This window comes from Cinclus cinclus, chromosome 22 (genome assembly GCF_963662255.1).
Source record: "Cinclus cinclus chromosome 22, bCinCin1.1, whole genome shotgun sequence".
Lineage (NCBI taxonomy): Eukaryota > Metazoa > Chordata > Aves > Passeriformes > Cinclidae > Cinclus > Cinclus cinclus.
Genome location: NC_085067.1, coordinates 4,410,700 through 4,438,399, shown reverse-complemented (window position 1 = coordinate 4,438,399; position 27,700 = coordinate 4,410,700). Strand labels below are relative to the sequence as shown.

At 48.7% G+C, this 27,700-nt stretch overlaps 1 protein-coding gene across 2 annotated transcripts; it reads left to right on the top strand.

Moving 5' to 3' along the window:
- Window positions 1-70: 70 nt before the first annotated feature.
- SUPT6H (SPT6 homolog, histone chaperone and transcription elongation factor) lies at window positions 71-26,637 on the top strand. Of its 2 annotated transcripts, none has more exons than XM_062507078.1 (37): window positions 71-103; window positions 5,244-5,375; window positions 5,805-5,957; window positions 6,103-6,173; window positions 6,707-6,902; window positions 7,586-7,670; window positions 8,092-8,365; window positions 9,515-9,616; window positions 9,863-9,976; window positions 10,447-10,536; window positions 10,993-11,135; window positions 11,380-11,531; window positions 12,020-12,118; window positions 12,311-12,440; window positions 12,533-12,683; window positions 13,072-13,226; window positions 13,716-13,911; window positions 14,109-14,248; window positions 14,327-14,444; window positions 14,537-14,613; window positions 14,742-14,877; window positions 15,273-15,410; window positions 15,712-15,879; window positions 16,499-16,626; window positions 17,645-17,852; window positions 18,277-18,424; window positions 18,658-18,800; window positions 19,555-19,695; window positions 20,821-21,016; window positions 21,150-21,388; window positions 21,611-21,724; window positions 21,837-21,961; window positions 22,400-22,512; window positions 22,921-22,998; window positions 23,087-23,253; window positions 24,400-24,575; window positions 24,727-26,637. In XM_062507078.1, exons 2-37 carry the CDS (start codon window positions 5,267-5,269, stop codon window positions 24,911-24,913), a joined length of 5,160 nt encoding a protein of 1,719 aa, XP_062363062.1. In that variant the 5' UTR covers window positions 71-103; window positions 5,244-5,266; the 3' UTR covers window positions 24,914-26,637. The 2 variants fall into 2 exon arrangements, with proteins under 2 accessions (XP_062363062.1, XP_062363063.1); XM_062507079.1 differs by lacking the exon at window positions 71-103 and adding an exon at window positions 145-255.
- The last annotated feature ends 1,063 nt before the right edge of the window (window positions 26,638-27,700 follow it).

Here is a 27,700-nt window from a genome sequence, read left to right as displayed (position 1 = left end):
AGGAAGCGGAAGCGCTCCCGCTCCGCCCGCCGGGAGGTCGCGGCTCTCCCGCTCCGCCCCCCGCGCTCGCCGCCGCCGCCTCCATTTTCCTTCGGCCCCTCGGGTAAGGCCGCGCCGGGCCCGGCGGTGGTGGGGAACGAGGGTTCTTTACCGGGGGAAGGGCGCGACCCGCCGTTTGTCCCGGCCCGGGCGTTAGACCTTCCCGGCGCCGCGGCGGCTCCGAGTCCCGGTGAAAGCGGCAGAGACGTCCCCGAGGTTGGTGTCGGGCTGCGCCGCGGGCCCCGGTGCGGCGGTGTAAGCGGCGGCGGCCCCTCCGGTGGTGGCCGTGGGTGGGGCTGGCGGCAGCAGGAGCCTCCCGGGGCGGCGGTGGCAGGGCCCGGAGGAGGCGAGGCGGTGCCCGGGGTCGAGGGTGGCTCCGCCGGGCCGGGAGGTGCCGCAGCCCCCGCCCTCTGCTGCAGCGGGGGAGCGCTGGCGCGGTGGGAAGAGCTGTGGATGTGAGGTGATGGCGTGGGGAACAGCGGGATGCTTTTCTAGGACTGGGGGGGGGGGCAGGGTCTGACCTTCGTTTCTCCCCACGCTGGTCGTTCTGGAGCCCCCTGCTCTGTAGGTGTGATTCCCAAACCACCGCGTTGTGCTTTCCAAACTTCTGGAGAGGTGCTCCCTGGACAGCCGAGGGCCTGGGAAAACCCTTTTGGGTTTAATAAAGGATCGAAAAGTGGCAAGCGATTGGTGCTCACGGGGGAGTGAGGTTATTGTGGAGTTTCACAGTCATATCTTCTGCTCTTTTTTTTTTTTTTTTTTCCCTGAATACGACGATGCGGAGAAGGAAGGTTTCTCCTCAATTATTTAGGATGACTAAACTGTGGGGAGTTGCAGAGACCAGATAACACCGGGTGGGAGTGCTAGTGTGGTAAATGAGATATAGCAGAAGGTGTAAGGAAGGTAACACATGCCACAAAATTGGCTCTGCATCAGCTCGTGTTATTCATGAAAGAGCAATAGGTGTCTCAATAATTGTTTCTTTTAAAACAACTTCAACACCCCGTTGTGGCCTAAGAGGGATATTTTGAATTTAATTTAAAGGAGGAGAGAATGAAATGGAAAACATCGTTACGCTGCTGAGTAAATGTTTGCCAGTTTGTGTCCTGGCAATTGTGGTTAGACCATCCCAAAAAGGGAGTGCTGGAAAAGGCAGGAGCAGAGCAGGTTTTTGGGCAAGCAAAGCCTTCGTGTCCTCACCTTAGGGGAGAAGCCTGCTGACAGGAGATGTGATCCAGGTGCATGAAGTCATGGGCAGGTCAGAGAAAGCGAGGAGGGAGCATCAGTTTTCTGTTTCTGACCGGAAATTATGATGCAACAGGGCTAAAATAAACAGGCGGAAGAGCTTTTTCACACAACATGCTATTAAATGTGTCACCCTGCCACAGGATGTGCTGCCACCTGATAGCATCGGGGGCGGTGGGACCAACAGGAGCATTAAAACCAACAAAGCAGGTATGGGAAGTTCCTGAGCTGTGGTGGCTGCCTGGACTTTCCCTATCGTTGGTCCCCAGTCATCACTTCCCCCTGTGTTCCTCCCACAGAGCAGGGTGGGAGTGTCAGGTTTAGATGAAGACTTCAGAAATCTGTGAAACAGCTGTAAAAGCTAAATATAAAATGATGTATTGCTGATGTCAGGGCTGGCAGGCCCCAGTAACCATGTGTAGTAGTCTATGTGGATACCAAGAAATGTCTGTGAGGAAGAGCTCAGCATTGAGGTGCCTGTGAGGTTAGTTTCTCATGGTGTGAGTGCCTTGGAGTGCTTCACAGGGATGTTTCTGTTAGGCTTATAAGCTTCAAATTAAAAGATGCCAAGATTATTTTGTTTGAATTCTGTGGTGGGACACAGCCTGAAGGTTACTGCTTTATTCGTGTTAAATCCACACATTCCAGCTCAACCATGGCTTGCCTTTTTTTTATTTTCTTACTTTTTTTTTTTTCCAAGAAAACTGATATTGATTTCACTGAGAAATTCACTAAGAGCTTGAGGGGGTGAAAGGGTGGTGTTATCCTTGCAGTTCATTTGGGTTTTTCTTAGACATTTGTTGTCAGTCTTGGACTCCTGTGGATGTACTTGTGCTAGAATTAATTTCATGAGCATTTAATTGACAAAATTAATAGATTTGGCTTCCTTAGGCACTGCATTTTGAGTCGACTTCCCCAGCTCTCTTGTTCTCAGAGAGCTTTCTGAATCCTCTGCAGTTTGACCCTTTGAAATGTGGCCATGAGAACTGAGCAAGATGTTCAGTGGTGGCTTTGACAGTGTGGTTCTGGATCTGTGTGATCCTAAATGGACTGTGAGTTGAATCATGAAGTGGCAGAGGTTAGAATTATCCCTGCCCAATCCCACTCTCCCCCCAAAAACCCCCACCAAACAAATGTTAATGTGGGATTGATGTAGTTTCTTCCACAAAGGATAAGGAGAAGTCAAAGACTGTCTTTGCTGCACCCATGCTGTCCTAAAGCCAAGATGAGCACCTGGCTTTGTTGGTTTGTGTATTCACACTGCTATCCTGAGGTTGATTGCTGAATAATAAATATATCTTGCTCTGAGGACACTGCTTGGTTACTCTCTGAATACCACTAAGGTCTCCTGCCTTAGGTGGCATCCCTGTAGCTGGGGGAGTGTCAGATGTTTCTGCTTTCTCACCTCACACCTGCTCAGGTGAAGCTCTTGAGGGCCTTTTCTATTCCCAGTGTTCTGAGTAGCCAGCAGATATCTGGCTGTGTGGATGATTCCTGAAATCCTCAGGTTCTCACAAAGCAGCTCTTGTTCTAAAGGCCCTGCCTCACCTCACAGAGTCTGCACCCCATGTCCATCTTGGGCCTGACCTGATCAGAACTCAATGGTCCCAGTTGAAAGGAGCTTGTGGACTCTGGATCTGTGCCCTTGAGCTGAGCAAAGTGCAGACACTCCTGATCAAAACACTTGGACTGGCCCAACACTCCTTGGTCCAGAGTCTTTAAACCCTTCTCAGGTCTCTCCTTGTGTGACCATGCCAAGTTCTGCCTCTCCACTTCTCCCCACTTCCCTGGCTTCTTTTGTTTTAAATTAAGGCCTCCCTGGCACAGAGGGTGGAAGAGGCACCTTTAATCCATATCTGGTTTAAGTTTTTGCTTCTGCTTTCCATGCTAAGTGGCATCCTTGCTGTCCTGAGGTGAATTTCAGCTGGAGCTGAAAGCACCCGGGTTTGTGGATGGGTGGCTTGTGTGGAACCTGCTTGGCTGGATCATTAAATAAGATGGCTTTCTTGAGTCCTATTTGTTCCCTGTGTCCAAGCAAATTTGAATTGACATGGAATGACATTGCCAGGAAATCTTAGAGTAAGTGATGAGGAAGAAAGATGGAATCGTGAGCTAAATACTTCACTGGCAGAAAATGGTGAAATTGGATGTGGTGCTTTGATGAGGTGGGTTTGTATTGATCATGGGCAGGAGATAAGTAAGGTTATTAGACTTAGGATTGGTGAGAAAGTGTGAAGCTGACAGAATATTCACACACAGGTAAATATAATCCCTGTTTCTCTATTATGAGTGGTCACACAGTTCATCAATGGCATTGCATCAGGAACACACATTTAACTGGCATCAGTGCTGCCCTCTGAGGCATTTTTGAGAAGGATGCTTAAATACAAGTGTTTGACTTCTAAAATGTCACATCCTGTTTGGATACAGAGCAGTAGCCTTGGCCTGCTGTTGTCTGGAGCATCCTGCATAGAAGTTGGCCACAGCCACATATTCTGCAGCCAAGGAGTATGAGCTTTTCTCCACTCATGTCTGAAATCTGGCAGAGGTCTTTCCCTCATCTTTGTTGAGGGTTTTCTTTAATGAGATACGAATGACACGTTTCTTTGGAGCTGCTTGTATTTTAAGACTTAAAAGATCATCCAAGATTAGCCTTGGACCTTTTAACTCTTAACTGAGCACTAAGTCCCTGTTTTTCTCCAAGTTGTTGTGTTTGTGCAGCAGATGTGCGGATCTCGGGCCAGAACAAGAAATCCTGCACACGAGAAGTGTCATGGCAAAGCCTTGATCAGGTTGTTCTGTATGGGATTGATTTCCTTCAGTGGGTTGTTTGCAGTAGGGAAATGATTATGGGAATATTTTGAAATGTGTTTGTTTAGGTATCATTCCCTAATATGGAATTCTTTTATCATCTTCTGTTCTCTGTTGTTTTTGCGTGTTTGTGTGTTGAATTACATCAGATGTAATTTCACATGGAGGTTTTGGCTTTAGATCTGACACCTCTGAGCTGCTTTTTGTTCTGCTCCTTCCCAAAGGCCTGTACTTCTTCCTGGGCTGGCGTTTTCATCCTCACAGCTGTTAGAGGAGTTGATTTGGTTTTCCACTAGCTGACTCTTGTAAGGTTCAGTTGTTTTGATGTATGTAAAAAGGAGGGGAAAAAAAAAAACTTCCTTTGAAAATTTAAAAAATTTCAGTGAGTTTGTGACCACCAGCAGTGGAAGGCTCAGAGAGACAGAACTTGGCAAACACTTTCTTTTGTGCCAAGCTTGATTTATGTTGCTTCCAGAAACCCCAGTTGGTAAAAGCATCAAACAAAAGGTTCTGGATATAGAAAATGCACTGAATTTGTAGTTTTCTTGTTGCTTCCTCAACTCTGGATGGAGGCCCCTGGCATGAAACATCCTGGCTGTGGCTCTGGCTTGTGAGTAGCCACAAATCCCCTGCCCCAACCCAGGACCCCAAGACCTCTCTCCAGTTTGCCTTTTGGGCTCTGCAGGATCTCACTTGCAGCCAGCGATCGTGGCTCAGTTGAGGCCCTTTTCAGGGTCACCCTGGCTGCATTGACTGAGTGAGGATTAATCATATTAAATCCTAATTGCTTGGGCTGTGTGCCTGACACCGTGCAGCGTCAGTGGGAGCCTTCCCAGCGCGCGGGAGGGTGTGGATGGGATGGAAGCTCTGGCTGTGTGCGCGTTCCAGCCGCAGGAGCCGGGAGCGTTGCTGTGACAGCTCCTGCCCTCCTCACCCAGACACAGCTTGGCAGCTCCTGGCTGCTGCCTTCTCCTGCCTAATCTCTGGTGACAAGGATGTCCAAGTAAGGTGGACACTGGGTAATTCAGGGCCTCTGTAGCTGATTTTGAAGCCCTTCTTGCTTTAGCTGCTTTCTCCAAAATCTGAAGCGGGAAACGCTTGTGTTCTGCTTGCTCAGCTGATGCCAGGGATGTTTTCTCTTTCCCCAGCTGGTGTGTGAGAGGCTGCAGCCATGTCTGACTTTGTGGAGAGCGAAGCAGAGGAGTCAGAGGAGGAGTACAACCAGGATGGGGAGGTTGTACCCAGAGTAACCAAGAAGTTTGTAGAGGAAGATGAGGATGGTGAGTTTGCTGAATTGACTGTGTTCATTGCTGCTCTGCAGATGGAGCAATAACTGTGCTATAATAGCAGGGCCATCTGTAGTCAGTAATCTCAGCTGTTTGAGTGCTTTCCTTCCTCCAAGTGGTTTTTATAATTGGCAATAAAAAATACGCTGCTTCACCCCCGTGGGACTCGCAGTCACACAATTTGATAGTAAGTGGTAAAAGCAGAGGAATTCTCCCAGTGTGACCACTCCACCTGTTCCCTCTGCAGAGAGAGCATGAGACAAGAAGTGGGGATCTGTCAGGAGCAGCTGGCTGGGTTCTGTGTCAGTAAAAGTGTTCAGTTAAAACTCTGTGTGGATGGTGTAAAGGAAGATGCTGCCTGCTCAGAGCCAGGTCTCACTGGATAACCAATAAGTGTCTAACACGTGCTGCTCTCCATCCCAGATGAGGAAGAGGAGGAGCTGAACCTCGATGATCAGGATGAGCAGGGGAACCTGAAAGGGTTCATTAACGATGATGATGATGAGGAAGAGGAGGAGGAAGGCAGTGACTCTGGAGACTCCGAGGATGATGTTGGCCACAAAAAGAGAAAGCGCAGTAAGTTCTGTGACATGATGTAATGCTGGCAGAGAGCACCCTCTGTCCTGGTCTGCATGAGCTGGGTAAGCTGTACCCTTTTGGACTTAGTGCATTCCCAGATTAGGAAAAGGAGAGTGTAACTTAGCTCTGCTGTCTTCTTTAGCTTTTGATGACCGCCTGGAGGATGATGACTTTGACCTCATTGAAGAAAACTTGGGTGTTAAAGTCAAAAGAGTGAGTTGTGTTCCCATGCTGCTGTTAATGGTGTGTGGTGTGTTTTAGCACAGAGGAAGGTGGGCTCTAGCCTGGCATGAGCAGACAGTGCCTCCTATCAGTTCCTGCCCTTTGGGAAAGGGAGAGCTGAGTGCTTCAAGGAAGCAGGATCTCTCCCTGCCCAAGCAACCGGGACCTGGCTTCCCAGAGTTTGCAAAACACTTTTTTTCTGGTTTCTGAAGTCTTCTGTGCTTCTTCTTTTCCACCTCTTCAGGAGTTCTCGTCTTCCATTCCTGTGTGCTGCTAACCTCAAGGTCAGCACAGGTTGTTATGGGCTCTAAAGCTCTTTCTGAAACATTAGAATCCCATCAACCAAGCCATCACTGGTGGTGACAGCATGCAAGTGACACAGGCACAACTCCTGAGGGGGTGGCTCTTTTCCCCCATGTGCCTGTGCTGTGCTGGGCTTCATCCTGCTCTCTCCCAGGTGCCTGCAGAGGAAGTGCAGTCCTGAGCCAGGGTTTGTGATCACTGACAAGAACTTGTCCTTGCAGCAAAAATTCAGGCGTGTGCGAAAAATGTCTGATGATGAGGACGATGAAGCAGAAGATTATGGAAAGGAAGAACATGAGAAGGAAGCCATTGCTGAAGAAATCTTTCAGGATGGTGAAGGCGAGGAAGGAGGGGAAGCTGTGGAAGCTCCTGTTGCTGCACAGGAAGAGGAAGAGGAGGAGGAGGAAGATGAATCTGGTGAGTGTGGACAGTCAATTACATCCAATGTTTGTCCTAGGATTAAAGCACAGGAACAAAGTTCAGACTTTCTCTGAACTAGAAGTATCCAAAAGGCTGTGACCCTGTCATGGTGAAGCTCTTGTTGGTCTGATCAGTACAATCCTTAGAATTAAATGTTTCTGGGTGACAGGTTTAGTTTGTCTGTCTGAACCGCTTTGTGCAGGAGCACGTTATATGTGCTGAGGTCTTGAACACCTGCCCTAAGCTGCCTCAAAAATGAAAATGCTTCAGAGGAAGGCACTCAAGGCACTGTTTAGTACCTCATAGCACAGTGCATGCCTGCCCTACCCCTCTTCAGCATCAGCCTCTCACTGCTGCTACCTTACCAAAAAAGTTTCAAGAATTCTTTCTTACTGTCCAAAGCAGCCAGGCCTTTCCTGACTGTATTTTCAGTGCACTGAGCTGCAACTCAAATGGCTTTGCCTGGAAGTTTGTCTGGAGTTTGTTCCAGCTTGTTACTGTGGTTCAGGCTCCTGGACTGGGTGAGATTGCTGTAGGAGATGCTGTGGGGAGCTGGGCAGACTGAGAGCCAGCAGCCCAAGTCTGTGGTGGAGGCTCATAGTTGCACTGGCTGAGCTTTGCCAGAGGTACCAGTTCTGTATCTGAGTTCTCAGACCACTGAATTGTTTCTCAATGTCCAGACATCGATGACTTCATTGTGGATGATGATGGACAACCTCTGAAGAAGCCAAAATGGAGAAAGAAGCTTCCAGGATACACAGATGCGTAAGTATTGATTGGAAGTTGGCCTGGAGCCTTGAAAATAGTGCTCAACTTATTTGGATCTTGCGACTGCAGGGTGATTCAGCTTGTGGTATTCAATTGAATACTGCTGGTCTTTTTCCCAGAAGAAACCTGATAAGTTTAGACACAGAGCTTTTAGTGTGTGATTTCTGAAATGTGTGACTCCTTCCTTTTTTCCTTTTTTTTTTCCCCTGGATTTTTTAAAAGAGATAGCAAAACCAGGCCCTTAAGAGAAATATTTGCAGTAAAACTCAGAGTTTGTACCTGTCCATGATTTTTTACCCTATGTGGAAAACTACAGCTTAGACAGTGCCCCTGGCCTCCTCTGTATGGCTGTAAAGATGTTCTGTGAACTACACTGAGGGGCTGAACAATTTTTTTATTTTTTTTTTTTTCTTTCCAGTGCTTTGCAGGAAGCCCAGGAAATCTTTGGCGTGGACTTTGACTACGATGAGTTTGAGAAGTACAACGAATACGACGAGGAGATGGAGGAGGAGTATGAATACGAGGACGAGGAAACCGAGGGCGAGACGCGCGTGCGACCCAAAAAGACGACCAAGAAACGCGTCAGTCGCCGCAGCATCTTCGAGATGTACGAGCCCAGTGAGCTGGAGAGCAGCCACCTCACAGACCAGGACAACGAGATCCGCATGACAGACATGCCTGAGAGGTTCCAGGTGAGGCAGGGGCTGCAGCTCTGCAGGCAGAAAGCATTTTGACTAGCGGGTCTGGGACCTGTAGGCTGGCAAGGTGCTGGGTGGATTTTGGAATATGTTTTTCCCTCTTTGATGATCCCACCTGTCAAATGTACAGGCTAAAACTGCATTCAGATGTATCAGTGATGTGGGAGTGGTAGTAGTAGATCTGGGTTTAGCTCTAGTCACGGCTTTCTTGTGGCCACTGGGTGCCAGTGTTGCACTGCTGAAGTGCAGGGCTTGGGCTCTGCTGAGATGGCTCTGTGCTGGAAGTTATTAGGAATCCCTTGAGCTGGACATATGGAGAGCAAGATGCAGTGCCAGAGAAGACATGGGAAGGTTCCTAGCTTACCTGTGTGCCAACCAACTCATAACTGCTGTAACTGACTTCACTCAAGGTGATGAGACGCTGCTCTCAATACAAAGTGCTGTTTGTGATGTGAGGAATCCTTCTGGTGTCTCATGTATTTTTGTTTTAATTTTACATTCAGATTTTTACTGAAAAATCCATCTCCCTTTAGTGTATGTTAGTGTAATTCTGTGCCAAGGTTTATTACCCTTTTCTGAAATGGGATGTGTGAAACTCCCTCTTTTCCCAGAGATGCTTTTTCCACGGAAGGAAATGCTGTCTGTGTCTTCTGGATGTAGGTGGCCTGTTCATACATATTGTCATCTTCATAAATGTGTTTGGTGATTAGAGCAGGACCTCTGAAAGAGAAGTGGCCTAGACTGAGTGCCCAGAGAGGCTTTGGAGTTGCTTTATCATTTGTTATTCTGTGGCTACAGCAGCAAAAGTGGTAGCAAGGCACAGGTAGATTGGAACAGAGGATGTAACTGCAGAAAATTTGGAAATTTGGTAGGAAGTGGAGATACTTGGTTTTCACAGCAGACTTTGCACCATTGCAGGCCTTTCCACAGGATTGTAGCTGCCTTTATCTAGTGTAAAGCTGATGCAATTTCCTGTGTGCTCAGAAGGTGCAGACGCTGAAGTGATATCTTTGGCACCCCATAGGTGGGAGTCCCCAGAGGTAACCTGCAGCTCAAAACAGTAATTTCCAGGCTTCTTGGAAACATGACAGTGCAAGCCCTGGTGTTGCATGTGCCTCTGCTCATGGTGTTGTCTCTTCCCAGCTGAGATCCATCCCAGTGAAGAGTGCTGAAGATGATGAGCTGGAAGAAGAAGCTGACTGGATTTATAGGAATGCATTTGCAACGCCCACCATCTCCTTGCAGGTAAAGGACTGTGCCTTGGACTCATTCCAGGGGTCTGCTGATAGGAATGTGGTGCCCAGTACCACCTTCATTTCTGGTTTTGAGCAGGTCATTTGACATGTGTGTCTTCATTTCTGCATCCATGAAACCGAGCAAAAACAAACACAAAAGTTGAAAGAGCCACCATCTCTCCAGCCTTAAACTGGGGCTGCTCTTTAGGGGATCAGCTCAGGCACAGAGGGAGCACAATGTGTTTCTCCTTTTCAGGAAAGTTCTGACTACCTTGACCGTGGACAAGCCAGCAGCTTCAGCCGCAAGGGCCCCAGCACCATCCAGAAGATTAAAGAAGCCCTGAATTTCATGAGAAATCAGCATTTTGAGGTAATTTGCAACTTTTCTTCATTACCAAGGTCAGTCTCCTTTTCCTGACTGGATTAGTAGAGCTGCTGGAAACATTTAGGACACATAGAAGGTGCTGAGATACCACCCCTGGTTGCCTCTCCTGTGATGAAATGATCCCCCACTGGGGACTACAGCTCATCTTGTGTGAGATTTTTGAAGCCTGTTTAACAGAGCTGCTGTCATTGTCTTTCCCTGATTCTGGACAAATTGAGGCTGAATGAAGTGGGAGAATTTCTCTTGAGCCTTGCTTGGTGCATCCAATCCGTTCTCTTGAGGTGTTGCCTGATGTTGCAGAAGTTTTTTGGCCTATGTGGTATATTCTTTGGTGGAGTAAGAGCTGCCCCATGAGTTTGTTGTCCTACATGGAACAAGAGCTCTGTCTGGGCTTCTGGCTGCCTGGAACAGCCCAGTCCCCTGCACAGGGGTGATGAGTCTCATTTCTGACCCAGGTCCCGTTCATCGCCTTCTACAGAAAGGAGTATGTGGAGCCAGAGCTGCACATCAATGACCTGTGGAGAGTCTGGCAGTGGGATGAGAAGGTAAGGAATATTTTCATGGCTGATTGTCCTATCAGCATTTGTCCTCCTACCTAGCCTGATACTTTCAGCAGTTTGTTTTGGCCACGTTTGGGGTTTTTACCCAAGTCTTTTTGCATTCTTGCTGTCGTATGGTGGTAAAGGGATATCTGACAAAATTAGATTCCAAAAAATCCTTCCCCTTCACTGAGTTCCTTCTGTGTAGTGACATTTCCTGCCAGCAGTGCAGGTTGCTTTTCAACTGTCAGATCCAAACCTGGATTTTGGGTTTTTTTTCTGTTAATCTCGGAGATGAGACCTGCTGCATGTCACATTTGGCTTTGGCTATGGATAAAGATTTTAAGGATCACTTTTATATTTATATGACAACTATCCTGGAAGTTCATGTTTGGGAAGGGAGGAGACAGATCACACACTGCAATGGGGTGTTTCACTGGAATTCTTTTGTTCATGTGTCAGTGGACCCAGCTGAAGATCCGCAAGCAGAACCTGACACGACTGTTTGAGAAGATGCAGGCCTACCAGTATGAGCAAATCTCTGCTGACCCAGACAAGCCCTTAGCTGATGGAATAAGGGCCTTGGATACTACTGACATGGAGAGGTAGGATGTCAGGACTTCAATATTCATTCCAAAATTACTTAAAATGTCAATTGACTTGCCCAAACAGCACAGGTGCTCTGGCCACTGCAGAGCACCCACAAAGCCAATAATGAGAAATACTTAAAATTCTTTTGGGAGATGAGTCCAAGGGCTCCTCTTCTGCCTGACCTGAGTCAGAGCAGGTTTCTTGAGTGCTCTGAGCATGACCTAGCTGCAGGCAGTGTAACATGCTGGCTTTCTGTAGGCTGAAGGACGTGCAGTCCATGGATGAGCTGAAGGACGTGTACAATCATTTCCTGCTGTACTATGGGAGAGACATTCCCAAGATGCAGAATGCTGCCAAGGCTGCTCGCAAAAAGCAAAAGCGTATCCGGGAGGATGGTGAAGAGGAGGAAGGTTTGTCTCCCCATGTTTTATAGTTTTCTTCTTCTGGGCTGCTTGAAAATCCTGGTTTGAAAGAGTAGGAATAAAGTTTAGTGAAAACCCCTTGTGTTTGCACAAAGCATCTCTGCTGGTCATTCTATCTCAAGTTAGTTCCAGGTCTTTCAGGCACCTTTGAAAATGTTTAAGGTTTGCCACACGAGGTGCTTTCCAATGGATTGTCAACGCTACCCCTTGTGGCAGGGGTGACATCAGCAAACTTGATATATGTTCTAAGGTGCAACCCAGAGATACTCCTATTAAAACTGCAAGAGTGACACTGAAGATAGTGTTTCCAGGGTCTTTTTCCAACCCTGAATAATTTTAAGGCCACTGTGACCTTTGAGCTGCCTTTGTGGGATTTAGGGGCTCTGTTGCACAGTGTAGGTTGTGTTTAATCTCTTTACTGTGCTTCTGACACACTCCAGCTGTCTGGATGCCTCTCTCATGTATCCTTCCTACAGGTGAAGGGGAGGATGCAGAGGATGATGAGCAGAAGGGGCCTGAGCTGAAGCAGGCTTCTCGAAGGGATATGTACACCATCTGCCAGGCAGCTGGGCTGGGTAAGGCTCTGCTTTGTCCTGCTGAGTATGCAGTGGCCTGGGCCCACATACTCCGCAGGATGCTGTGATTCACCTGTGGAAAGAAGACTGATAGTTTTGCTCACTATTAACTACAGTTCCCTTGTCCTCATTAGTTTTTTTTTTGTTTGTTTATTTGTTTGGGGATTTTTTTTTGATTGTTTATTTTACCAGACGGCTTGGCCAAGAAATTTGGTCTGACACCTGAGCAGTTTGGAGAGAATCTCCGAGACAGTTACCAGCGTCATGAGACAGAGCAGTTCCCTGCAGAGCCCCTGGAGCTGGCCAAGGATTATGTGTGTAGGTCAGTGTGGAGGGTCTTCGTTTGGATGTAACACAAATGAGATTATCTGGGCACATTCTTCTAAAGCCTTCATGTTGCCTTTTTGCTTGTAGTCAATTCCCAAGCCCAGAAGCAGTGCTGGAAGGAGCTCGGTACATGGTGGCTTTGCAGATTGCCAGGGAGCCCTTGGTGAGACAGGTCCTGAGACAAACTTTCCAAGAACGAGCTAAAATCAACATTACACCAACCAAAAAAGGGAAGAAGGTAAGGAAGGATAGCTCTGACTCTGTGGTCAGTTCAGGAAAGGATCTAAATAACATACAAATGCTTGTATTCCCATGTCAGTGGCAATTCTGAATAAATCTCAGAGCAGCACTGAGCTGGGCTGTTGCAGAGCCCAGCTCAGCAGTGAGCTGCATTTTTAGTCTCAGCATTTTACCAGATGAGATGTTGCCTTCAATTATTGAAACAGTCTCTATTTCTCTGGGACTGGGAAGCAATTCCACTGTGTCCTGCTGGGGAAGGAAATGCAGACTGGCAGGCATAGGGCTGAGGGGGTATTGAATAAAAACCATTGTCTGCTGTGGCATACAGAAGGATCTTTCTTCATGAATGCCCTGTGTGCATGCTGACTGTCTCTTCTCTTTCCCAGGATATTGATGAAGCCCACTATGCCTATTCCTTTAAATACATGAAGAACAAGCCTGTGAAGGAGCTGAGAGATGACCAGTTCCTGAAAATGAGCCTGGCAGAGGATGAGGCACTGCTCACCATAGATATCAGCATTGACATGAAAGGAGTGGAGGGGTGAGTTCCCACTGGCTGTGCCATCCCTGACTTGGCAGAGCTCCTTCCTGCAGTGGTCTTAGAGCACCTCTATAACCCAAACTAATTAACATCATGGCCTGGTAGTTTCCTGCACCTCAAAGTCAAGCAGCCTCTCAGGGCCTTGCTTTTTTCATCATCTTGTTGAGAACTTTAGCAGACATCTGTCTTACTCACTTGAATGCAAACTCTAAAACCTTGGGATTTTTGTGGAAGATGATGCTTGTTTCCCAACCAGCTTAGTCCCTTCCCTGCACATCTGACTGGCCACCCTGTGCAATATGGGTGTGCTGGAGTGGCTATGATCTGTCTGTAGCATCACTTCAGCAGCTAAAGCAGCATTTGACGGGAGGATTTGCTCTTCCCTAATTTTTCCAAGCAGCTTCCTGACCCTGAGGTGTGTAGAAATCTGCCAGTGATGGTGTCCATGCAGGTGTGTGGAGCCTTTCTGTATCTCCTCCTTTCTTGCAGTTATGGCAGTGACCAGACATACTTTGAGGAAATCAAGCAGTTCTATTACCGGGATGAGTTCAGTCACCAGGTGCAGGAGTGGAATCGCCAGCGCACCATGGCCATCGAGCGCTCCCTCAACCAGTTCCTCTACGTGCAGATGGCCAAAGAATTAAAGAACAAGCTCTTAGTGGAGGCCAAGGAGTATGTCCTCAAGGTGAGATGAGGCACAGGTTTGAGGCAGAGCTGGGCTTGCAGACACTGGCAGCCCTATTCTGGGGATAGCTACCGACAGGTCATGCACAAGTTCTTAGGGAGGACGAGGAGGCAGGGATTGAGTCTGGTTCAGGAGGGTTATGCCAATGCCCCTTCAGTGGATTTTCTCACTCCTTTGTCCTTTCTCTGCTCTCCCAGGCTTGCAGCCGCAAACTGTACAACTGGCTGAAAGTTGCTGCATACAGGCCAGATCAGCAAGTGGAGGAAGACGATGATTTCATGGATGAAAACCAAGGGAAGGGGATCCGGGTGCTGGGCATTGCGTTTTCATCAGCCAGGTAGGAGGGAGGGAATGATGTCTGGATGCATGTCCATCTTTAGCAGTCCTCCACATCTGAGTGATCTCTGTTTGACAGGGACCACCCCGTGTTTTGTGCCCTCGTTAATGGAGAGGGTGAGGTGACAGATTTCCTCCGTTTGCCACACTTCACAAAGAGAAGGAATGCCTGGCGTGAGGAGGAGAGGGAAAAGAAGGTGAGCTTTGGTGCAGCTGTCACTGAGATGAATGTAGGTCAAAACAGAAACCCTCTAGCTTTTCTGCTCTGATTTTCTAATTTCTTTTACAGGCCCAGGATATTGAAACATTGAAAAAATTCCTCCTGAACAAGAAGCCTCACGTAGTGACAATTGCAGGCGAAAACAGGTCGGTCTTTATGCTGCTTCCACTTCCCAGTCTCTTTGCAGTGCTTTCCTTGTGTCTGTCTACATTTCACTGTTTCCAGGATCCAACTCTGTGCTCTCCCTTCAATCCCCTTGGCTGTCTCTCCCTAGGGATGCTCAGATGCTGATGGAGGATGTCAAGAGAATTGTTCATGAGCTGGATCAAGGGCAGCAGCTGTCCTCAATTGGAGTGGAGCTGGTGGACAATGAACTGGCCATCCTCTACATGAACAGCAAGAAGTCTGAGGTGATCCTTCTGCTATTCCAGCTCTCCCTTAGTCTGTTGCTCATTTGTGCTGTGTCACCCTCCATTTGTTCTGCTGGCCTTGCATCATCCTCTGTCTCATGTTCCATCTGGACAGTCACATAGTGATCTTTGGATCAAGGCAAAACATCTTAGGCTTCCCTGAAGAGATCAGCACCAGCAGATGCACAAAGTAGATATTGATGTAGTTGGAAACAAGTGAGATTGTTCCATTACTAATTGCATAAGAGCTCCTGGGAGCCTTTCACCTCAGCTTTCTTTGCCTTGAGCACCAAGCGCTTCCTTGCTGCAGTCTCTGTCCGATGTGTCTTTGCTGCCTGTGGTACAAAGTGTGAAAACCCCACGAGGGTTTTCCCTGATTGAGTGTCCTGTTGCAGAATGAATTCCGGGACTACCCTCCTCTGCTGCGTCAGGCCGTGTCCCTCGCTCGCCGCATCCAGGACCCCCTCATAGAGTTTGCCCAGGTCTGCAGCTCTGATGAGGACATTCTCTGCCTCAAACTACACCCTCTGCAGGTAAATTTTCCTTGGGCATGAAAGATGCTTCTCTGCAAGAGAAGGCCTGTGAGGGTTTTGCTTTCAAAGAAAAGGTTTCCGAGTAAAGTTGTGCAAGTTCTGCCTGTTCTGTGCCATGTTCAGGCTACACAGCACCTTCCTTTTTATTTTTTTTTTCCTTCTTTCTCAGCCTTTAGGCTGTTCTCAGGGGTAACTCCGAGGTGCAACACAGCTCCAGGGAGCCAGTGTGTTGTGTTTGGCTCGTGGCAGAGGGTTGCACAGATCCATCTTTTCCAGGGCTAACACCTCCTCTCTCTGCCAGGAGCACGTGGTGAAGGAGGAGCTGCTGAGCGCACTCTACTGTGAATTCATCAACCGTGTGAACGAGGTGGGGGTGGATGTGAACAGGGCCATTGCTCACCCCCACAGCCAGGCTTTGCTGCAGTACGTGTGTGGCCTGGGACCACGCAAAGGCACTCACCTGCTGAAGGTAAGGAGGCTTCTGGGCCTGCCTACAAAACCAGCACGTCCCCAGCACTCTGTGAGTGCTCAGGAGGTGACCCAGGGTCCCGTGTGCCAAGTGCAGCTGACAGCTCTGTTGATGTGTGTTTTTACCTCGCTGTGCCTTGCCCCGAAGCTACGCGTGGATTTTTGTCCTTGAGAGACCCAAACAGCTCAGCAGATCCATGACTCCCAGCCAGCTCCCAAACCCACAGGAATGGATGTGCTGTCAGAGCATCAAGACACCTCCGCAGTGTAGAAAACACGAGGCAAAAAGCCAACACTTTTCCTGCGAGTTGGAGCAGTGATGATGTGGACTCATCTTTCACGCAGTGTTGAGACACTGGCAGGGAGCAACAACTTAAGAGTTGTGATGGGCGTGTGTCAGATGCTTTAAACACTGCAGTGTGCTGTGTGAATCCATCTCACTCCAACCCCTGGCTATGGCCACAGGCATCTTCCACTAAAACAGGTTACTCAGAGCCCCATCCAACCTGTCCTTGAACCATTCCAGGAAGTCTACAACCTCTGGGGGCAGTCTTGTGTTTGAATAGCAGGGTTTTTACTCTTGCCTCTCTCAAGGTTTATATTTTTGCCTCTCTCTGCAGATCTTAAAACAAAACAACACCCGTCTGGAGAACAGGACCCAGCTGGTTACGATGTGTCACATGGGACCCAAAGTGTTTATCAACTGTGCTGGCTTCATCAAAATTGACACAGCATCACTGGGTGATAGGTGGGTACTGGGTTGTATTTGGTATCCTGTGGGGTGTGGAGTCAGTGTGAGTGACAGGCTGACACAGTGACCTTCACTGAGTCAGTGTTCCCCAGAGTTTCTGTGTGGCCCCTCTGACTTTAGTCCAAGTTCAGGTATTGCTGGTTATTAATCTGATTCTTACAGGCAGCTAAACTTGCACAGCAGCAGTGTGAGCTGCAGAAAATGAATTATATGGCTTGTTCTGGTGTGAAGGACTCTTTGTGGTCAAGAAGAACTAAACTAAACCAATTGTTCCCTAAAATAGTTGTCATGTAGTCACCAGTTAGCCATGAGCACTTCAGCTTAGCTTCTGCCTGGTCCTTCCAACAGTATTTTATTTTTCTGAAGTTTCAAACTTGAGAAATAACTCAGCAGCTTGGCTTCCTCTTAAACCAGTAGCAATACTGGGAGGCTTATAGAGCATTAAGTTACTGGTAACTGCACAAGAGGTATTTTGAGGACAGCTGTAACCTTGTTTCTGAACCTGACTGGCTGCTTTGCACAAAGGGTGACTTAGTAGAAACGTGCTTTCTCCAGGGCTTTTTGCCTTTGAAAAGCAGTGTGAGAAAGAACACCTGGCTGAATCCCTGCATTGAATGATCCAACCCCTCTAGTTCCCTAGATTCTTGCAGGATACAAATCCCAGAGACGCTGGAGACAAAGTGTAGCCCATACAAACAGTTCAATGGCAACACTGAATTTGTGTGAGGAGAGAAACTGCAGAGAGCTATGTGCTCATAGAGCAGCTGTAATATGCAGGGATCAAATCCACCAAGCTTCCAAAATGCTTGGCTGTGTCTTTGGAGCTGCAGACTGAAGTTTGCCAGGTCTTGCCTTGTCTCCTGTTGGTTTAGCAATGAATAATTCATAGTGTCCTTTTTGGAGTACTTTGTTCCATGGAGGGCAGCAGTGGTGCTCAACAACTTGCTTGATCATTGAGCTGCAGGAGCAGCTGGAGCAGCTCAGAGCCCTGATCTGAACACTGGTTTTGTTTCAGCACTGATTCCTACATTGAAGTCCTAGATGGCTCTAGGGTCCATCCTGAAACCTATGAATGGGCAAGGAAAATGGCAGTGGATGCCCTGGAATACGATGAGTCAGCTGAGGATGCAAATCCTGCAGGAGCTCTGGAGGAGATCCTGGAAAACCCCGAGCGCCTGAAAGACCTGGATCTCGATGCCTTTGCTGAAGAACTGGAAAGACAGGTGCATTATTGAGGGTTCCTGGTGCTGAGAAACAGAGAGGAAGCTCTGCTGCCCAGCTGAGCTTTATCCTTTTTAGGAGCTGGGCATTAGCTGTGCTGTCGTAAAATGTATAAACAGCCGTGATGAGCAGTCAGTGTCTGACAATGGCACGTAGTAAATACTTGCAGAAAGTACACATGGGACAGGGTACAGTAATTAGACCATTTAAGCTTTTCTCCCTAAATATTTTTCTGAGTCTGTTTGTCCTTTTGACCTCCTCAACATCCTGTGACCGAGTTTCACCATTTGTTGATACCTGCTGCATTTCCCCTTTTTTAAATTCGCTGTTTTGTAAGTTGGTTGAGTTCTTCCAAAACTTACACTGGATTCCCTACTGGCCTTCTTCCTGCTGCTCATGCCTCTATAACCTCTGAATCCCACACAGGGCTATGGTGACAAGCACATCACTTTGTATGACATTCGAGCTGAGCTAAGCTGCAGATACAAGGACCTGAGAACCCCATACCGTTCTCCCAACACAGAGGAGGTCTTCAATATGCTGACCAAAGAAACTCCAGAGACATTTTACATAGGTACATCCCTGTTCACATCCCTGCTTTCTGTCCTCCTAAGTTGACACAGAATGTGTGAAGGTAGGGAAAAGGGATCTGAGTGAGCGTGATGCTGTGGTGGAGTGTGAAGCAGCTTTTCAAGTACTTGGGTGGTCTCCTAACACCTTAATGCATGAATAAGAATCTTGGATGGAGGAAACTGCTCAGCTCTGCAGTTTTTCATTCTTTCCCTCCCCTCTCCCATCACCCCACAGGTAAAATGATCATCTGCAATGTGACTGGGATTGCCCACAGGCGCCCACAGGGAGAGAGCTATGACCAGGCGATACGGAATGATGAAACTGGCCTTTGGCAATGCCCTTTCTGCCAGCAGGACAACTTCCCAGAGCTCAGTGAGGTGGGGCTGCTCCTCCTGACAGGCCTGCCTTTGTCAGGAGCCTGCTATCAGCAGGAGTGTTGTGTAGGGTTCTTGGGAGACAAAGGTATCAGAGCCAAGATTGTGTCCTCAGCGCCCCAGGATCCCAACCTGATGTGGCCTTTGGCTGTAAATAAAATCTGTTGCACTTCTGACTAATTGCTTCAGTATAGATTTGACAAGTCTGTTATGGCTACATTATGGCTTTTAGAGTGAAATGGACCTGGGGCTAAGCTGACCAGTTCTTTGCAGGTGTATAAATTGTTCTTGTTTGTGGTGTAGGATTGTATGTTATGCAGGGAAATTGCCTCTGACACTGAGAACAGAAGGCTCTGCCACCTTCTCAATTTTAAGGACTTATCTGGGCCACCTGCTGCTTAATGCAGCTGTACTTTAGGTACCTTCTGAACACTGTGAATTCCAGCCTGGGTAATCCATGACTTTAAACCCCTATAGTGTTCATTAGAGACCAGCCCTGGCTACAGGCTACCCTGTTCGGGGTCTAAAAATGTCCTGACCTTCCTGGTTGCAATGTCCCATAAGCTGAGCAGAACTGGAGGAGGAAGATTGCATTACTGGGTAGAATTTTTTTGTGTCTTCTGTCCCCTGCCCTTCCACACGTCTCTGCTGGCTGCACCACTTTGCTGACACGGGTTTTGGACTTGTTTTGAATATGAACTGCTGGGGCTGTTTTGTTTCTATGCTGAATGATTTATTTACTTTTGCCTTGCTCAAGGTTTGGAACCATTTTGACAGCGGTTCCTGCCCAGGTCAGGCCATTGGAGTGAAGACACGTCTGGATAATGGTGTTGCTGGCTTCATCCCAACAAAATTTCTTAGTGACAAGGTGGTCAAGAGGCCAGAAGAAAGGGTGAAGGTATGAAAGCAGTGGATTTTCACACTCCCTGTGAGAGCTGGAAGAACCTGGAGCCAATACCAAAGACTCAGAGTTTGGTTAATAACACTGTTATTAAATGACTTTTCCAAACTTATTTTCATGTAAGGACTTTAAATCAGCAGGAAGTTCAGGTTCTGGTTAGTGTCCTTGTCCCACAGTGCAAATCTCCCTTGGCAGCTGGTGGGACCCTGTTAATCAGTTAACATGTTGTGCTGCAGGAGGATTTATTGTCATCTGGCTGGAGTCTGGGTTTAGGAGACCAGAAAGCATTCTAATGCAGAGCTGCCCTTTGTTACTGGCTTTCTGAAGAGTTCACAGAACTGCTTTTAGACAGGCAAGGGTCATTTTCCCTCTTACAGCTTTTTCTTCCCTCTCCATTAGTTTGTGGAGGCCATCAGAGTTACTGCTCCTGCTCAGGACAGGGATTAGGCTTTTGAAAGAAATTGAATAACACTTTTTTATCATATATTAAAATAGTGGTTTAACATCTTTTCTGTCTTTTGGGGTCCCAAACAGCCCATGCAGGTGATGTATAATCCTGTAAGCTCAGAGGTCTCAGCATTTCTTTAAAGAGTTATTGATTAACTTCATCATGGTTAACTGAAGTAAGACATTGCAGTTTTTATGGGAGGATTTTCTGCCTCACATTTTATTAGAGCATTCCTTTGTGTGTCTGCTTCTGAATGCACTTAACTGCTTTGTTGTACATCTTGAAGTCCAGTTTTGCTGCTCCCATTGTGAAAGATACTTGAAATAGAAAATTGAAATATTTGAAATCTGAATTATATATAAAATTGAAATCTATTTGGAATAGATTGTCCTCACCCTCCAGACATTCAGTTTTCTATGTGGTATGAGTGATAATGTGTTGGAGAAGTGCCCATTTTTCCCTTAATCTTTTTTTGATTCTGGTCATTTTTGGGATCAGTTGACTTCCAGCTTGTGTCAAAAGATCACTTGTAAAGGTTGCATCAGTCTGAAGTAGCTGAGGTGATTTGTACCTCCTCAGTGCCAGCAGGATCCCACATGGATTGTTCTGTAGCACAGGGATTCTGGTGTATCTGCCAAACCTGCTGCTCACCTTGGCCTGCACCTCCTCTGCAGGTGGGAATGACTGTCCACTGCCGCATCATGAAGATTGACATTGAGAAATTCAGTGCAGACCTGACCTGCAGGACCTCAGACCTGATGGACAAGAACAATGAGTGGAAACTGCCCAAAGACACCTACTACGACTTTGACTCTGAGGCAGCAGATCACAAACAGGAAGAAGACATGAAAAGAAAGCAGCAGAGGACAAGTGAGTTCTCTTAATTTCTGTCTCACTTGTAATTCCAGCCTTCCCAGGCTGCTTCAGGACAATCAGCACAATTAGATACAGTTGCATTAAAGCAGTTCCTCTTGGAGGGCTGAACATTCCCTTTGTTCTCCAGCGTACATCAAGAGGGTAATTGCTCACCCATCATTCCACAACATCAGCTTCAAGCAAGCAGAGAAGATGATGGAGACCATGGACCAAGGGGATGTGATTATTCGGCCAAGCAGCAAAGGGGAGAACCATCTGACTGTCACCTGGAAGGTCAACGATGGCATTTACCAGCATGTGGATGTCCGGGAAGAGGGCAAGGAGAATGCCTTCAGCCTGGGCTCCATGCTCTGGATTAACACAGAGGTAAAGCTCTGCAGAGCACTCCTGGGAAGGGGAAGGACTTATTTTGCAGGTTGACACAACCCTTCTGTCTTTGTAGCTGCTTTCACACTCTTGGAGAGTAACTTCCAATCCATTCTCTGGATCCTTAGACAATATTTGTATTTTTTTTTTCCTCAAGGCTTGCTGTGCTGAGTGTATGACCAATTGCTCCCTAAATACCTCTTTAAATGTGTTTGTTCAAAGGAGTTTGAAGACCTGGATGAAATTGTTGCTCGTTATGTCCAGCCAATGGCTTCTTTTGCCAGAGACCTGTTGAACCACAAATACTATCAGGACTGCAATGGTGGAGACAAAAAGGTGAGACAATCCCAGGATGTGGTAACTTCTTAGGAAGATAGCCATGGGCTCTGTGTGCTGCTAAAAATGTGGGCTCCCCTGGAGCATTTATCTTCTTTATCTCTCTAATTAGAAGCTGGAAGAGCTGCTGATAAAGACCAAGAAAGAGAAGCCAACATTTATTCCATACTTCATTAGTGCCTGTAAAGATCTACCTGGTAAATTCCTCTTGGGATATCAGCCTCGAGGCAAACCAAGGTAAGTGAGAGGCAAGCCCAGCATCTGCACTGAGTACTGCCAGTACCAAACCTCAGCTGCCAGTTTTTCTTCCAGCTCTGTGAGAATCCCTGTAAATCATGCCTCCTCTTTGCCAGGATTTGGCCTCCTGACAGTGGAGGACCTCATTCTAGCAGTAAATCTCACCCAGGAAACTCCCATGTTTCTTAACCATCTGGCTGCCATGAGCAGCACTGCCCTGTGCTGTGGGTGTTGTGGGAGTGTAGGCAAGGAATGATGGATTTTTTCATGGAAAAGCAGGGTAGTTTGGAGCAGTTGTTTGAAGATAAAAAGTCTTGAGTGTATCATTATCCGTACAGCCATTGCCTGTGGTTTTAGTCCATGCCTGTTCTGAGTGTGACCTGTCAGTGAGTGACTGAAACAGCCTGTGATGCCTCATGCTCTCCCTGCTCCTCCCAGGATAGAGTATGTGACAGTGACACCGGAGGGATTCCGCTACCGGGGCCAGGTCTTCCCTACTGTGAATGGACTTTTCCGATGGTTTAAGGATCACTATCAGGACCCTGTTCCAGGTGAGCAGCCTAAAGCTTCAGTGTCTCAGCTCTTTGCTTATCACACAGTATCAGGGACAGTTATTCAAGGACAGTTCCGACTTCTTTATCCCAAAAATGTGTCCTAGGATTTTTCTATATGTGGGAAGTTTCCAAGCAATGCTTGAAATGTTTGGCTCCATGGACTGACTTGCTGAGAGCTCTCCTGAGAGCTAATCTTTCATCAAGTGGGCTGTGCAGCAAAGTCTGGACCAGTCCCTCTCCTCTCCTTTGTCTCCCCCACCATACAGTCCAGCACACACCCTTCCCTGGTAGCAAACCATCGTGCTGGAACAGCTGTTGACTCCATTTTTTTCAAATCCTGAGTTTCAGACCAATGGCTTCTCTTCCAGGAGAATCAATCTCCCTCTTGGTTGGTATTTTACACAGGTATTACCCCCAGCAGTAGCAGTCGGACCAGGACTCCAGCCTCCATTAATGCTACTCCAGCTAACATCAACCTGGCAGGTCAGTGCAGGCCATTCCCAGTTGGAATTGGGATGTGAGCTGCTCCTCCAGGCTCCACATTTCCTGACTCAGTGTGTCTCCCTTGCAGACCTGACACGTGCAGTGAATGCTCTACCACAGAACATGACCTCCCAGATGTTCAGTGCCATCGCTGCTGTGACAGGCCAGGGACAGAACCCAAATGCCACCCCAGCACAGTGGGGCTCCAGCCAGTATGGCTACGGGGGCAGCGGCGGTGGCAGCAGTGCATACCACGTAGGTGTCACTTAAATTTCTCCTGGCTTCTCCTTGCTGCTAGAAACCACTGAGAGCCTAAGGAACCCCTCATTGCCTGGGGTCCCCAAGTCCTCATATTGTCCCCGTGGTGCTGCACAGGCTGGATTCTTGAATCAGGTTTCCTTTTGTCTCCTGTGATTGGAGAAATGAGGTGCATAACACAGCCCTGCTCCAGGAGGGGAAGTCGGAGCAAGGAGCAAACTGGTCTGCCCCCCACCAAGGAATGTGGCAGGGTGGAGAGGGGGGATCCACTGGTGAGGGCACACAACCTTCTGATTGTGCCCCTGAATTGGCAACGTGAGCTGCCAGTGGAGGAGATTAGCTGGGAAAGTATGCGCTGAGTTTGCAGGGCTTTTCAGCTCAGCACTAATCTCCGAGCTGCACCGGCAGGGAACACCTCAGCCTGACCCAATACACAGGGACTTTGCAGTGAGTAAGTTTTGGCTCATGCTTGCTTCATGTGTGCCTGCTCCCAGCCCACTCTGCAAGCTCCCAGCTGACACAGAGGCAAATTCCAGCTGTGGAAAGACTGAGGAGCCTGGGTACGAAAAACACACCCAGCTGTTGCGCCCAAAGAAGAGATGCTGCAAGACAAGGCTTGCAGGGAGGAGTAATCCTCCTTTAGAGCACCTTGGGAGGCTTTCAGGGAGTTTGGCACAGTAAATGCTGAGCTGAGGATAGGCAGGGACTGTGGATAACCTGATGTATTAATCATCAAGACATCTGAAGAAAAGGGAGGTGAACACCAGGAGGCAAAGACTCTTAAGCTCTTCATGGGACAAGCAGACAGCTGACTTGGGATGTGGGAGGGAGCCATCCTGGGAGCTGGTGCACCTTCTCTGCAGCCTGCAGGAGAAGAATTTATCTGCTCTTTGTGCCCACTGCAGGACCTCATTGCTGCTGGCTTGCCCCAAGTGTCTCTTGTGCCACTTGGCTCGAGCATCTCCCCTTGGGCTGAACAAGGCTGTGCTGGCCCAGCTCTCAGGGGAGCAAATGTGCTGTGTTCAGCGGGGCTGGGGGCATGCAGAGTGAGGGTGGGCATCCTCCTGGGCGAGCAGGGCAGTGCAGAGCTCCCCTAGCCTAGCAGGGTCCACCCTCTTCCCTGACAGCCTCCTCTCTCCACAGGTCTTCACAACTCCAGCCCAGCAGCCGGTGGCCACCCCTCTGATGACCCCCAGCTACTCCTACACTACTCCCAGCCAGCCCATCACCACGCCCCAGTACCAGCTCCAGGCCAACACCACACCCCAGTCCTCCCAGTCGCAGCCATCATCCAGCTCCAGGCAGAGGCAGCAGCCAAAGTGAGTAGCTCTGGGTGCTCGTATCCATGTCCTGTCTCCGTTGCTTTTCTTGATTTTTGTGGAAGCAGCATGATGGGGTTACTTCCCCCGTGGGGAGGGAGGGCAGGGAAGTTTTCTTGTCACATCTCATGTTGTCCCCGTGTCCTTGCAGGACCAACAGCCACGCTGCCATCGACTGGGGCAAGATGGCCGAGCAGTGGCTGCAGGAGAAGGAGGCTGAGCGGAGGAAACAGAAGCAGAGGTTGACCCCTCGCCCCTCTCCCAGCCCCATGATCGAGAGCACGCCCATGTCCATCGCCGGGGACGCCACGCCTCTCCTGGATGAGATGGATCGATAGGACCCGACACCCGACACCTCCTCTCTTCTCCGAGGAAGGGAGGAGAGGGAGCAATAGGAAGCGACATCCCTTAGACACGTAACTCCTGTTTTGTACGCCGTGAGATGGTGGGAAATGACTCTTGGTGATGTGCACCTGAGCGAGAGAATAGACTTGGCAGGGCTGGTTTAAAAATATATACTATATATAAGAAAAATATATCGTAGAAAGGAACACTGCATCGGCCTCTGCGTTCTAGGCTCCGGTTTTGAGGCACCTTGGAAACTTAGCAAAGCAAACATGAGGTCAAAGAAGCCTGTCCTTGTACATGCACAGCACTCTGCTTTCACCTCAAAGACTGGGAAGCAAACGGAGCTGAAAGTGCATTGCCCTGGAGTGAGCCTGTTTCCTTTGGATTCTCCCAAACCCTGACTGTCACTTCCCCTCATCCTGAGACCACAAAGCAAAGTCGTGGGGGTTGTGACAAACGAACCAGAGTTCTCACAAAGTTCCTGTTGTTGTTTGCTCCATGTTTTCATGTGTGACAGGCTCAGCAGAGCCTGTGCCAACCCCAGCTGTGTCTGCAGGGGTCCAGCACAGCAACTTGGGGTCTTGCTGGAGATGCAGCTGTTGTACCAAAGGCTTGCTGTCTCCTCTGGCTTCTTTTGGAACAATATTTATTTAGTTTTGACTATTTTTTTTTTTTTTTAAATCAGACTGCAAAATAAAGCGCCAGCCTATGGCAGCTTCCCCGAGACAGACACGTGGGATAAAGCACCACGGAGCAGCCTGGAGTGCATGGCCTCCTCCTCTGTACCTGCTTCCCCTGCCCAGCTGTAACCAAGAGGGGTGAATAAATAGTGTTTTTACTGAATGCTAGCTCAGAGGTTTTCAGCCTGCACCCTGCCCTTCCCCTTAGGATTTGCTCAGAGCAGAGTTGTGAGGTGGAAGTCAATGCTCCTCCTTTCCTTTGTTGCTTGGTGTTGCCCTCTGTATGCTGGAAGTTTCGCAGAGAAGCCGATTTCTGTTGTTAAACAACAAGGTTTTGTTACGGATCCACCACCTGGAGACATCAAACCGACATCGGGGGTACCTCCCTGTGGCTGTTGGATAGGAGGGCACTGGGAGGGGGCTGTTAAAGTGGATAACTTGTGTCAGAAGCAGCGCAGGGCAATGTTCTGTGGGGTACCAGCGACCGGAGAGATTTCTGAGAGGGAAAGTTCCTGCTGCACACACTCTCCCCTCTCCTGCTTTGTTAGTAGGGATTTTCTATGGAAGCTGAGTCTTTGTTCCTTCCCAGTGCTCCTAGTCAGCCTTCTTTGCTAGGAAATGAGCAGGAACAGCAGATATTAGGAAACAAAGGTCGTCTTTGCATCTAAATGCTCCTGAAGAATGGCAGCCACCCGGGAGACAAAGCAAAGCTCTTTGCACAGAGAAATGCAGGTCCTGGCTTCAGTGCAGTCCCCTCTGCAGTGCTGAGGGGCTGTCAGGGTCCTGTTCCTCCCAAAGCCACCAAGTCCAGTGGGGAGCACCGTGGGCTGGGGCTCACAGCTCCGAGGTTGCAGGCAGATGAACCTGGCCCTATTTTCTTATTTTATGAGACTGTACGATAGGAATTTGACTGGGAGCAGCTCCTTACTGGTTGGACCTGGAAGAGGGGGGCTAGTTCTGTGTTGTTGCCTCCTTTCTGGCTGTCTTTGTTTTCAGTTCTCCCTTGCTGTCAATAAAAGTTCTACTTTTGGAAAGCTCGTCCGCATGCCCCACGTGCGTGCTTCCTGCCGGGATGCTGTGGCTGCCACAGGGGCTTTGCACCCAGAGAGGAAGCAAAGCCTTCCTCCACCCTTGGTATTCCCCCCTGGACTCCTGTGATCCGCTTATTTCAGGGATTTGGGATTGCCCCGCACGCTCCTCAGTGTGGGATTTGCTGTCTGCTCAGCTCCTGGTGCTCCAGCTTTTTTCAAATCTGGAATCTGGCAGAATCGAGGATCCCCACCCACCAGGAAGGGACACAGGCATCATTCTCTGCCCCAGCTCTTCCCAGGCACCATCTGCCTTTGTCCCAGGGCTGGAAAAGCATCTATTGTCCCACTCTAAGGAGCTTTGCAGGCATTTGAGGAGCCTTCAGGGAAGGCCAAGACCCTGTTCCTCCCAAAGGGAGAAGGACTTGATGTTGGTGTGGGAGCACGGGAAAAGCAAGGGGTTAAGACGATGAGAGAGCTTGGGTGGTGCATTTCAGAGAACTTCCAGAGAAAATTACATGCCTGGGGAGTTGGGAGTTAACCTTCTAGCAGGGAAACTAAAACTGGGGCTCAACCCTGGTGCCAACATGTGGCCAAGAGCTGTGTCCCAGGGCCAGGACAATGACATGAACTGCAGGGACCATTGAGGAGCAGCTCAAACCCCTGGATACCCAGACAGCTCTTGGTGTTCCTCTCCCATGAGCTCAGCCCTGGGACTTCCCCTGGATGCTGCCCCCTGTGCCATCCTTCCATCCTTTTCCCCACAGAGACAAAGCAGAGGCTGCTCGAGCAGATGTAAATTTATTTCACAGCCATGCAGGGCTCAGGGGCGACTCAGAGCAGCTCTTGTGCAGGCTCAGCCTCAGTTTTACTTTTCAGCCTCTTCTTTCTGTTCCTCTCCTTCCTCCTCCTCTTCCCACTGGGGGTGGGGACCGGGGAGGGAGTGGCTGGCACTGGCTCCCTGCCCCATCCCTCCCGTGCTGGGCCATCACTCAGGATGGTGTTGGATGCTTCCCCCAAGGATGGGAGCAGGACCCAGGGATCAGCAGGGGCAGCAGCTGCAGGATGG